General features: G+C 40.5%; 1 protein-coding gene across 1 annotated transcript in view; it reads left to right on the plus strand.

The window, feature by feature from the left end:
* Positions 1 to 13170, plus strand: part of grin3a (glutamate receptor, ionotropic, N-methyl-D-aspartate 3A) — a 111491-nt gene that overhangs the window by 17630 nt on the left and 80691 nt on the right. Inside the window, exon 2 of the mRNA XM_061980921.2 lies at positions 3405 to 4111. Coding sequence (XP_061836905.2) covers positions 3405 to 4111 — 707 coding nt within the window. The remainder of the gene's footprint in view (positions 1 to 3404; positions 4112 to 13170) is intronic.

A 13170-nucleotide genomic window follows, 5' to 3' on the forward strand; every position in this document is an offset into this window, starting at 1 on the left:
TATTCATTTAAATAAGATTATAAATCTGTCAAGTTTTCCCTTACTTCAAAGTGTAAAGTAGGGATTAACTGATACACAAAGGGCATAATACAAGTCATAAAATTACATTGATTATATTATTATTATTATTAATGCAGCCTCCCCTGTCTTTAAAAACTAGTAACACCTGTGTTTCTAACTTTATTCTATGGGCAATGGGATGCAAAAGTGAAACTTGTAGATAACTTCCTCCTATGCTGCCACAGATAGATTTATTTTATTTTTACATTTTGTCCATCACTTCTCCTTGTTCCAATTTGTTGGTGCTGCGTATAAATACTTAAAGGGGAACTGTAATTTTGGGGAATTATGTCTATCATTCACAATCTTTTTGTGAGAAAATAACCCATCTTTTTTTTTTAATGCATTATAACTCCTAACTAGGGTCAGCACAAAATGAGATTCGCTCTATTCCGCAAATAAAGTGCTCTAAAAAAAACTCCATCAACATTTGATATAAAGTACACCCTGTAAGCAATGTAGTAACAGCCATATTCTTAATAACATTTAATATTTACACATTTTGATTTATTTTTAGCATTTTTTTAGCAATTTCCTTTTACAAAATAACTAGTTCTAATCATGGCAGACTTCATGGTAGCCAACGACTTTAGGACAAATAATGATTCAGGATTTTTGTTTTCTTACCTGAATATAAGCAGGATGAGCTACAAGTTTTAGAAGGTGAGTGATAAGCAGATCCAGCATGTAGCAGTATTGCTAAGTGCTAAATGAGAAATACAAACTACAAACATAACAAAACAATCACTTACTGTACAATGTCTGCTCTCACTGGGATGTTCATATTTTATATACATATGTACATATATATATATATCTATATAAACTAATGTATGTTATTTATCAGTATTAACTTATGTTTTTCCTTATATCGTTTTGCTCTATTTTTTGATTGTTGCTGCTTATTGTACAATGTAACATAGCCTATAGTATATTGTGCCCTCCCTGAATGTTGCAAGTTAGTTTGCCAATTATGTAAAACGTCCTTTGAAAGAACTTGGTGGTTTATTGATATTCTCCACAATGAAGTCATGTAAAACTATGCACACAAAGGAAAGTGCACATACATGTAGGAATCTCTGCCTTAACACGGCACTAAGCTCCGCCCCCCTCTGAAGTCACAGGGGATACAAAGGATTGCTATTGCGACACCCAGTGGACACATTTAGAACAGGTATTTTTCATTAAAAAATGTCAGCTCATTTTTAAACTTACCAAACTCATCTCGCGGGCCCACTAAAACCTGTTCCCTATGTTGGACAGCCCTGGCATAGAGGAACATTTTAATGATAGTTGAGATCTTTTTTCAAACAAATTATGGCCAATAGTGCTTAGCTATTAGACTACTTACAATATATTACTTAATATGGTTTTCATGTCAAAAGCCCTCATTTTAAAGGCGTGTATAGCCAGGATGTACATGTAAACCCTGGCTTATAAAAACAATATTGCTAAAACTTGGTTAATGTATTGTTGCAGGTTTTTTGATTTTTTTTAGGGGTCTTTATGGGCACAATATACTGTATGACTCCCATTAGCTATTTTGTTAGCCACCTCATACTTTTTTTTAATTTAACCAGGAGAAATCCCATTGAGATGAAAAAGCTCTTCTTCAAGGCAGTCTTGGCCAAGAGGCAGCAACGTTACACATAAAATGACATTCACATTAAAATGACAGGATGGACATCAAGTAAAACAGTTCCAGATAACTCAGGCTGCTTCAAATGCTTTCAGTTTAAATTTGAAAGCATTAAAGGATAACAAATCAGTCCGTTTCCAGTCTCTGTAACAAGTTTGAAGTCCAAGGAGCTGCAAAGACAAAAGCTGTTTGTGGATTTTCCGCACATTACGAATTAGAATGCATGAACAAAAGAAAGACGGCTGTTCTTGTCTTACACACGGATTGGGAATGGCAACACAATTGCAAAACAAAGTGCAGTCTCCATTTAAAGGTGAGCTTTGATGACGTTACGTCTGTGTTGGTGTTAGAATCCAACACCATGCAGCTGGAACCAGCCATTTCCTATTTTTAATAGTAGTCTTGGACATTCCTAATTTTATTCAAGCAATCATATTATTGAACTTTCACGGCTTAATTCAATTGATATTAACATTTATGACGTATATTTTACAACTTACATATTTAAATGGCAAAAAAAACATCTTTAACTTTTAAAAGAGCCCAAGGTCTGTAGCTCAGGTGCAAGATGACCTGCGTCCACTTCAACGCTCTGACTGTGTGGAAGAAGGACACAAGCAGAAGAGCTTGGCAACTCATTTTCATGCTGATCATCAGTCTGCTCACACACTGCTGTGGGACGGCCTTCACTTCTCAGCAGGAAGTCTGAGGATTGTCTCTGATTGACACCACTTTGTGAGGCGAGCGCTAAGTAGTAGTACGGACCGCGGTGTAATGAAATTGCCGCTGGTTGCAGAATGTAATCTCCACTTCTTTCTGCATGGAGATTGGCTTCAATGAGGACATGCTTCGTTGTTCCATCACAACGTATCTACTTGGTGCAGCAATCAATGTAGGGCTCTCCTTGTCTTCTTCCCCCTTTGTTACCATTGGATCCAATTTATGAGAGCAACATCTGAACCGAATGTTTGGGTTTGATCACAGGGAGTTCAAACAATAGTCATTAGCAAAAGCAGAATAAGATGTTTGGCAAAGTGTGTGAAGACTTGGCACATTTTGGGCACAACAGACCAGCTGAGTTGTGCAGCACATCCCTGTACAAATGGGAGTTTAATGAGAAAATAAACAGCTTTTATTGGCAAAAATAATCTAGTTAACACTCATTTCCATGATGAACATGAGGTATTTAGTAGAAGTAATTGAGGTTTTATGATCCACATGTTGTGTAACTTGTGATGTGAATAATGATATTCATAGAAGCAGGTAAGTGGAGGTTGAAATCCATTCTCTTCACCTTTGTGTCTGGTCTCATAGAACAAATTGAATTCCGAGAGAGAAAGTCATTCCAATGCTGGATTCATAAGCCATTTTTTATTTCCTCCTCCACTTCACCCCATCTGTTTTTGAAGCCTCATCTTCCACTCTATAAGGTCTCCCATTTTCTACATCCTTCTATTGGCTTCATTGACTAGAAGCCCGTCTCATTTCCCCTTTCCTGATATTTCTTTATCATCTTCTTGCCCTCGATGAAATCCAAACGACCTCTTTATCTGCCTCCTTATCATGTCACTAATGTCACCATTTGCATTCCTCACAGTCAATCCTCATCTTTCCCTCTTTTGTTAATCCCTTTACCTCACCTGCACCTCACTGTACACCTTTTTCTCCCGCTGACTATTGCATCTAAATCTTCTCTTTTGAACAGAATCCTCTTCATTTCCAAATGGCCATGCAGGCGGTGGAGGCCCCAGCATCTCGTCTTCTCTACTCCCTGCTGATGCTGAACGGCTGGTGGGACATCAGCGTCCTTCTCTGCCAGGAGTGGGACGTTAGGGATTTCTTTTCCCTCATCAAGAATAACAGCCGTTTCCACCTGGGTGCTTTTGTCAACTTGACCACATCAACCTCAGCGCCTTCTTTACCAACTTCAGCAGGAGCATTAGGTGTGGCCACCGGTGCAGAAACCTCATCCTTTTCCCACCATTTGTCCTCCTCTTCTGATTCTGCCTCCTCCACTAAAGTGGACCATCAGCAGGCTCTCATGCGGCAGTTGGAGGCCTTAAGAGAACCTTCCTCCACAAAAGGAGTGGTGACGTTCGGCTGTGACATCCGGGAGGTGCGGCGCCTGTGGACGCTGGCCACTCGGATGACTTTACCGGAATTCCACTGGATTTTGGGGGATAGCCAGAATGTGGCTGAGTTGAGAACGGAGGGTTTACCCCTGGGACTGCTGGCTCACGGTGTCATGGCGTCCCATACTCTGGATCACTATGTCCATGACTCGTTGGAGCTGGTGGCACGGGCTGTGGGAAGTGCAGCCCAAGTAAAACCGGCTCTGGCGCTAATTCCTGGAACTACAAATTGTATGGACGTACAGCAGAGCAATGGAAGCTCAGGGGAATACTTGACAAGGTAAGGAACTACATCCATCTAAATTAGATTGTTGCTCTTCTACAAAATTTAAATTAGACATCTTGTTGTTTATTAAACAGAATTGGCCAGATTCTACTGCTGGGTCAATACACTTTTGCTTGGCCTCTTGTTGCCAGGATACGTTTGTGGAGCAGGAACAGGTCGTTTAAACAATACTTGTATCACACATTCACTCAACAATAGAACCACTGCATAAACTGAACATTCACACCTGAAAAAAACGTTTGTGATCTTAATGGAATGTTTCAGTTCTAATCCTGAATGAGTTAATTGCAGAGTTGTCTAGTTGATGGTGAGAAAGTACCATTGATTGAAACCCTTGAAGCTAATGATCTTGGCTATTTTGTTGAACTAACTAGACTTGGCCACAATGCTCTTTAGTGCTTGGCAGGGACATACCGTTGGTGCACTGGACTGTTTACACCTTTTTAACAGCTCACTTAAATTGGAAGAAGCCCCTGGTGAGTGCCAAGCGTACCCAGAACACTTTAGGACAAAGGCTACTCAATGGAGCAACAAAATAAACAGCCTTGTTCATTAGCCTTGGCTGTCACGGTGTCTGTTTTAAAGGCAAGTGGAAACAAATACAGTGGCAACAAACTAGTCTTTATTGAGCACCTTTCTTTAAACATTTAGGGGTTTTGCATGAACTCTAATCAGTAGAAAATATTTTCTAGGTTTTATGATTTATTTGTATTCAATAATTGTATGACTTAGCTGGGTTTGATATGTAAAATACAACATTTTGTGTTCTATCATGTCTGTGAAGAGCATTTAAGAGTGTTGTTTTTAGCCAACTTCTCCAGCTTAAAACCAAATATACTCTAAAACTAGAAAGGCACTCTTGTTACCGTATTTTCCGCACTATAAGGCGCACCGGATTATTAGCCGCACCTTCTATGAATTACATATTTCATAATTTTGTCCACCAATAAGCCGCCCCGGACTATAAGCCGCGCCTACGCTGCGCTACAGTGAATGTCAAAAAAACGCTGCGCTAAAGTAAATGTCAAAAAAACAGTCAGATAGTTCAGTCAAACTTTAATAATATATTGAAAACCAGCGTTCTAACAACTCTGTCCCAAAATGTACGCAAATGTGCAATCACAAACATAGTAAAATTCAAAATGGTGTAGAGCAAAAGCAACATAATGTTGCTCGAACGTTAATGTCACAACACACAAAATAAACATAGCGCTCACCTTCTGAAGTTATTCTTCATTCGTAAATCCTTCGAATTCTTCGTCTTAGGGTGGGTGGGTGTCCGAATTGAAAAGTTGCGCAAGCGTGGGATCCAAAAATGGCCGGCTCCGTCTCGTCGAAGTCATCGGATTCAGTGTCGCTGTTGTTGTGCAGCAGTTCTGTGAATCCTGCCTTCCGGAAAGCTCGGACCACAGTTGTGACCGAAATATCTGCCCAGGCATTTACGATCCACTGGCAAATGTTGGCGTATGTCGTCCGGTGCTGTCTGTCCGTCTTAGTGAAGGTGTGTTCGCCTTCGGAGCTGTGTGAAAAAAGCCACCCGGCCTCTTCGCGTAAACTTCCCTTAACCACTCGCTCATCTTTTCTTCATCCATCCATCCCTTCGAGTTAGCTTTTATGATGACGCCGGCTGGAAAGGTCTCTTTTGGCAAGGTCTTCCTTTTGAATATCACCATGGGTGGAAGTTAGCATGGCAAGCTAGAACCACAGTGAAGGATGACTTCTCATTCCCTGTGGTGCGAATATTCACCGTACGTGCTCCCGTTCCACAGTGCGGTTCACAGGAATATCAGTTGCTGTGAAATACGGTAGTAATCCGTGTGCGGATGGAGAGATTGCGTCTTTTTATGAACCGGATCCTTGTCGCTTTGTAGGAGCCATTTTGTGGTCTTTACAGATGTAAACAGGAAATGAAACGTACGGTGATATCCGCGCGTTTTTTCTTCTTCTTCCGGGGGCGGGTAGAAGAAGAAGCGCTTCCTGTTCTATGGGGGCGGGTGCTTTCCTTGGCGGTTGCTTGCGTAGAAGAAGAAGCGCTTCCTGTTCTACCGGGAAAAAAGATGGCGGCTGTTTACCGAAGTTGCGAGATCGAAACTTTATGAAAATGAATCGTAATAAAGCGCACCGGGTTATAAGGCGCACTGTCAGCTTTTGAGAAAAATTGTGGTTTTTAGGTGCGCCTTATAGTGCGGAAAATACGGTATTTTGAGCTGATCTTGGTAGATGGAGCTGTCTGGTTGGACATGGATCATCTTGCAGTGTGCTGAGGCAAACTTGATTGGTTGGTTTCAAGCGGCAATTCAATCATCGGTTGAATTTCTGGTCCGTCAGAAATTGCGAACTACGGTGGCCAACAAGGGCAAACGAGCAGCGACATCCAACTGCTCGGCTCAGTGTTGTGACATGTTGAAAAAATGACTAAGAGAAGTGACAGAAAAAAGGTTGTTTATGGTTCTGCATGTATTTATTTTTGTTTCCATGTTTGTTACTTTTTGCAAATGTGTTAAGGCCAATTATTTGGGGGTCTTAAACGATGGCATTGTGTGTGTGGGGGCAGGGATAAGGTTAGGTGCGTTATACCCTGCCTCACCTTAGCCGTCTTAGTGTAGAGGCAACCTTCAACTTTTCATCTTAAATCAAGACAAATACACTTAGGAAAAAGCCTTTGTTTCGCTGTTAGCATTTTTTCTCACAAGCATTCACAGATTTCTTCTTGGTGTATTTGAAAGACACTACGGACACTTTCAGGATCTAAGTGGGACACAATTATAGAGTAACGTGGAATCACTTCAGTCGTAAGCTTTGACTTTCTGTCACGGGCGATTAAATGGTACAATGTTAGCCGGACTTTAAAAGCCCACTTGAATAAATGATACAGAGCATGATCAGCTGTAGCGCCTACGCACTTGGCAGAGGTCATTAGATGTTAATAGGATACGGATGGTAGATGGTAGATGGCAGGGAACGTGATTGGTCTAACAGGTCAAAGCTGATGCGACATAATAGAAGATAATATTTGCGCAGGAAATTGGTCGAATACTTCAAACCATAAATCGAAATGAAGGAAATCGGTCAAATCAAAGCTAAGTAAAAGACAAAGCAGCAGTTTGGATGCAGATTATTAATGTATTATTGTTTTCTCACGAGTCTTAAAGAACTGCAAATACTCAATTATTACAGTAAAAGTACATGAAGTGTATTATTACACTACGTCAATATTGTAATCCTCACTCCACTTTCCATCCCTTTGACAAAGCAGGATCACATGCAGTCTTCCTTCCCTGCTGTGATTCACCTTAAAACAACTGAATCAGCAGCAGAGCCATCGTCTCAGGTTGGGGAATGAAGCTTGTTCCAACATCCCTCTGTTTGTACAAGCTTATGAATTATTGATTAGTCTCTCAGTGATTTACATATCAGTAGGCGAAGAACAGTTAGTGACACCTGAAATCTTAATGTCGCTGTCTAAACTCCAACAGATATAGGATTTAGACAGTCAGAACACATCATAAAAGCCTACGTTCATCTGCATTTATGTGCTGACTGACACTTTATACAGTGTAGATGAAGGTCAAATGGCATGCTGAACTTACTTCCTGTTTGGCTGCACTGTAAAGTAAGTTACTTCCTGTTTGGCTGCACTGTAAAGTAAGTTACTTCCTGTTTGTCTGGACTGTAAAGTAAGTTACTTCCTGTTTGACTGCACTGTAAAGTATTTTACTTCCTGTTTGGCTGCACTGTAAAGTAAGTAACTTCCTGTTTGTCTGGACTGTAAAGTAAGTTACTTCCTGTTTGACTGCACTGTAAAGTAAGTTACTTCCTGTTTGGCTGCACTGTAAAGTAAGTTACTTCCTGTTTGGCTGCACTGTAAAGTAAGTTACTTCCTGTTTGGCTGCACTGTAAAGTAAGTTACTTCCTGTTTGGCTGCACTGTAAAGTAAGTTACTTCCTGTTTGACTGCACTGTAAAGTAAGTTACTTCCTGTTTGACTGCACTGTAAAGTAAGATACTTCCTGTTTGGCTGCACTGTAAAGTAAGTTACTTCCTGTTTGACTGCACTGTAAAGTAAGTTACTTCCTGTTTGACTGCACTGTAAAGTAAGTTACTTCCTGTTTGTCTGCACTGTAAAGTAAGTTACTTCCTGTTTGGCTGCACTGTAAAGTAAGTCACTTCCTGTTTGGCTGCACTGTAAAGTAAGTTACTTCCTGTTTGACTGCACTGTAAAGTAAGTTACTTCCTGTTTGACTGCACTGTAAAGTAAGTTACTTCCTGTTTGGCTGCACTGTAAAGTAAGTCACTTCCTGTTTGGCTGCACTGTAAAGTAAGTTACGTCCTGTTTGGCTGCACTGTAAAGTAAGTCACTTCCTGTTTGGCTGCACTGTAAAGTAAGTTACTTCCTGTTTGTCTGGACTGTAACATAATGTTGTAACAGACACATTTATAACAATATGTCAAATATTTTCAGTATTTTGGTCATTTTAAGCATCACACCTCTGACTTCCGTCAACAAACGTGTGTTTTCTAATCATGGCAGACTTCATAATAGAACACGGAGGACAAATCTTATCTTTTTGAAGCTGAATCTACAGATGCTGAAGTACTAGTTATATAAGCTGAGTGAGCATGAAGAGAGGGTTCGATGATAGAGCAGACCCGTATGACTTGACGCTGTAAATGTGGAGCTTGCCAAGTTACGGCCACAGAAATGGTGTGCACAAAATGTTATTATCGATAGAATGGCTTTTGTTTCTCGCGAGGAGGACACTGCTCAAAGAAACTGCATCACAAAGAAAAACAAACTGCCTTTTTTCCACCTATCCAAAATTAACTGGAAACTTCCCCAAACTGTGCATGGAGTAAGTTACTATAATATTGATCATGATACAAGCAGCACACCATGCCTGTTATTACAACTACACTGTCTGGATTGCTGTGTACAAACAAAAGATGAAATAATACTTTACAGATACTGTAATATGATTGTTCATGTTTGTACAGATTGGTGTTCTATCACAGTGTTGTGTGTTCCAAACTCAAACACTATTCAGCTGCTAGTGCAGAAACTATAACTCAATCAATCAACGTTTATTCATATAGCCCTTAATCACAAGTGTCTCAAAGGGCTGCACAAGCCACAACTTGATAGTGCTAATGTCGCTAATGTGGTAGCAGTGTGAGTGTCTCTGTGAGCAAGACCATGTCTTAAATATGCTAGAAAATATTTAGTCAGTGTTGACTCTTACAATAACAATGTCACTCCAGCCTGGTTCTTATATCGGTTACAGAACGCAAATCAAGTATTGTTGGTGGTTTTTGGATGCATTTTTAGAGTTATTTAGAGGCAGAATGGATCGCTCTCATTCAAGGTTCAAGGTTCAAGGTTCAACTTTATTGTCCCCGTGGGGAAATTTGTCTTGGGCACAGTGCATCATTGCTTTCTTAACATACCCAAAAACAACAGAACAAAAACACAAGCACAGACACAACCACAACCATACAACTAACATTTAAACATCAGAACATGGATCTTGATAGACATAGGTGGCACTTTGATGTAGGCATAAAATCTACAGTATGGAGATAAAGATAAAGTACCAATGTGCATTGCACTAGAGCTCATGGATAAAGTGCTGTGTGCTAAAGTGCTTAGTTCTAAAGTGCTATGTGCTAAAGTGCTATGTGCTAAAAAAGTGCTAACCTATGTATTAAAATTCTATTGCACATTGTTGGTCAGCTTAATGGAGGCTGGGACAAATGATAATTTAAGGCGGTTAGATTTGCATAGTGGGACCCGGAGTCTTCTCCCTGATGGCAGGGTTCCATATTCAGGAAAGAGTGGGTGTTGTGAGTTGGAAATAATTTTCTTAGCTTTTTTCATAACTGCCTGCTCATAGATGCTCTGTATAGGCTCATATTCTTTCCTCCCTACGATTTTCATTGCCGTTTTATGCATGCAGATTTTTACAAATAACAATGCAAAAACAAAACAAAATAGATTTGTCTTCTTGTCTCTCATAAGTATTGTGAATGATAAGAAAAATTCCCCCCAGAAAGTGCAGTTTCACTTTAATAACAGCTACTCTTCAATTATCACTTGCTTCCAGTTAGTGTTTTCTCTCCGATTTAGGTAAATAAGCAACCTGGCTAAAATTAGAGCATCTGTGGCAACAAGAATGTATTTTATAGTCAGTAGGGTTACATTGACTTGGTTGTGTCTTATAGCAAAAAGCATACTGGTGTCAGGATCCGTGGTCGGATTATGTTTTGTGTTATCGGTTTGTTATGGACTCCTTTTAGTTCCTGGTTATGCACTTCCTGAGTTAAGTAACCATGGTGACTAAACTCAGGAAGTGCATAACCAGGAACTAAAAGGAGTCCAAAATGTTGACTTTGATTTGCACAAAATCCTTGAAATGACCACAAATGTGTTCGTACTGAGATGGACTACAGTGGAGGCCATGTTTACTTCCTAAACACTGCAGTGCGTGCCACGTCATGACGTCATGTCCGCATGCGGGTCAGATTGCATTCACATTAGAAATCACTTTCTCTTTTTTGTTTCTAATATGAAGAGCCACTGAAAAGGATCGGATCTGACAAAAACAATCTGAATTGGACACCCGACCCTGCAGTGTTAATATAGCCTTAATGTCAGCAAACACAACTGACAGTGTCAGTTCTTCCAGTTGTCAGGATCCGTGGTCGGATCATGTTTTGTGTTATCGGTTAGTTTTGGACTCCTTTTAGTTCCTGGTTATGCACTTCCTGAGTTAAGTAACCATGGTGACTAAACTCAGGAAGTGCATAACCAGGAACTAAAAGGAGTCCAAAACTAACCGATAACACAAAACATGATCCGACCACGGATCCTGAGTTTAGTCACCATGGTTACTTAACTCAGGAAGTGCATAACCAGGAACTAAAAGGAGTCCAAAACAAACCGATAACACAAAACATGATCCGACCACGGATCCTGACAACTGGAAGAACTGACACTGTCAGTTGTGTTTGCTGACATTAAGGCTATATTAACACTGCAGGGTCGGGTGTCCAATTCAGATTTTTTTTTTGTCAAATCCGATCCTTTTCAGTGGCTCTTCACATTAGAAACAAAAAAGAGAAAGTGATTTCTAATGTGAATGCAATCTGACCCGCATGCGGACATGAAGTCATGACGTGGCACGCACTGCAGTGTTTAGGAAGTAAACATGGCCTCCACTGTAGTCCATCTCAGGACGAACACATTTGTGGTCATTTCAAGGATTTTGTGCAAATCAAAGTCAACATTTTCTGAACCGCATTATTGCGCGTAGAAGATTAAGAAGGAAAACGACAAGTATTTTGGCAGTTCCACATATGTAAGGGGCCTGGGTCGGAAGTGAAAAATGGTGAATTGCTGTGTTCACACGGACATGAACAAATCCGAAACAGGTCACATTTGGGCAGAAAAAAAATTGGAATTGGGCGGCAATGTGAAGAAGGCCAAAATCTATGAACGTGTCCTCAATGTGAACGCTCGCACGCTCAGGTGGCATACATATGGCGTCACATTAGTGACAAAAATCCGAGCGCATAAAAACTGTTATCGCGCGCTGATTCTCCACTTCGTGCGCGCGCGCGACACCCTTTTGCGCGCGCGTGGTGCCTTTTTGCGCGCGCGCGGTGCCTTTCTGTACGCGTGCGGTGCCTTTCTGCGCGCTCTCTGTGTACTCCTGGCATCTCTCCTCGCGCTGTCATGTTTCTTTTTGGCACTTTGGGGGCGGGTATGCTTAGACGGCCCCTTCTTTCTGATTGGTCAGGCCAAAAATGCTGAAAAATGCTCAGAGCCAATCAGAAGTATAGCAGGGCGGGTCATCGTCAATATGTATCAAGATTTACGGAGGAAGAAGTGGATAAAAACATGTCGCGCGCTGATGAAGGTTATTTCATACCACATAAACACAATACAGGGTAATACAAAATGTGAGCCAAATAAATAATAAGACAACAAACACCATAATCACATCTTTCAGCCAGAACTGGTCCACCAGCAATAACATTATTTTATATTTTCACTTCTTCTTGAACATTTGTTTTCTAATTTATGGAATTTATTTTGATTCAGCCATAAAATTAATGAAATAATCTTTGAATTTTGTTTTTAAAATGTTAAAAATAGCTTTTAATAATGTATTCTGAGAACTGACTAACACTGACTCTACACAACTATGTTGCACAATTAAGTCATTTTTTTAAAAAGCGAAATAGGTAATTTCAACAGGTACAGCATCCTATGTCATATCTACATGTAATAAGATTTGTAACAAGGCAAACCGTTTGTAAATTGGTCGAAAATCGAGCAAGTTATGGTAATTTAATTAGTACATGTACCATTGACATCAATGTAATGATTGAGGCTAGATGTCCGAGGTAAGATGGCTACAACGTTGCTACACTGGAGAATGATTGGTCATATGAAAAATGCTCAAAGCCAATCAGAAAGGAGGGGCCGTCTAAGCATACCCGCCCCCAAAGTGGCAAAAAGAAACATGACAGCGCGAGGAGAGATGCCAGGAGTACACAGAGAGCGCGCAGAAAGGCGTCGCGCGCGTGCAAAAGGGTGTCGCGCGCGCGCACGAAGTGGAGAATCAGCGCGCGATAACAGTTTTTATGCGCTCGGATTTTTGGCACTAATGTGACGCCATACATTCATCCCACCAGAACGTCATCAAAAAGTGATAGGCGTCATAATTATTCACCAAAATAGACGGTTACAAAATAGTTGACAATGGAGCAGAAAACAGGTAAAAGTAAAATGTTTTAGGAACTCAGGTGAAACTTCCACCACTCCTGCGTGCCCATACACACACACACACACACACACACACACACACACTCTTCAAGCACACATCAAAGCAAAATAGCAAAATAGCCCGTAAAACTGCTTAAATACTTGTCCTCTTTCTTCTTAATCTTCCACTTGCAATATTTGCGTTCAGAAAACGTTGACTTTTATTGTACAAAATCCTTGAAATTGCCAAAAATGCACCAGGACTGAGAGCTACTTGAATTGGACCA

Source organism: Nerophis lumbriciformis, linkage group LG20 (assembly GCF_033978685.3).
Source record: "Nerophis lumbriciformis linkage group LG20, RoL_Nlum_v2.1, whole genome shotgun sequence".
Lineage (NCBI taxonomy): Eukaryota > Metazoa > Chordata > Actinopteri > Syngnathiformes > Syngnathidae > Nerophis > Nerophis lumbriciformis.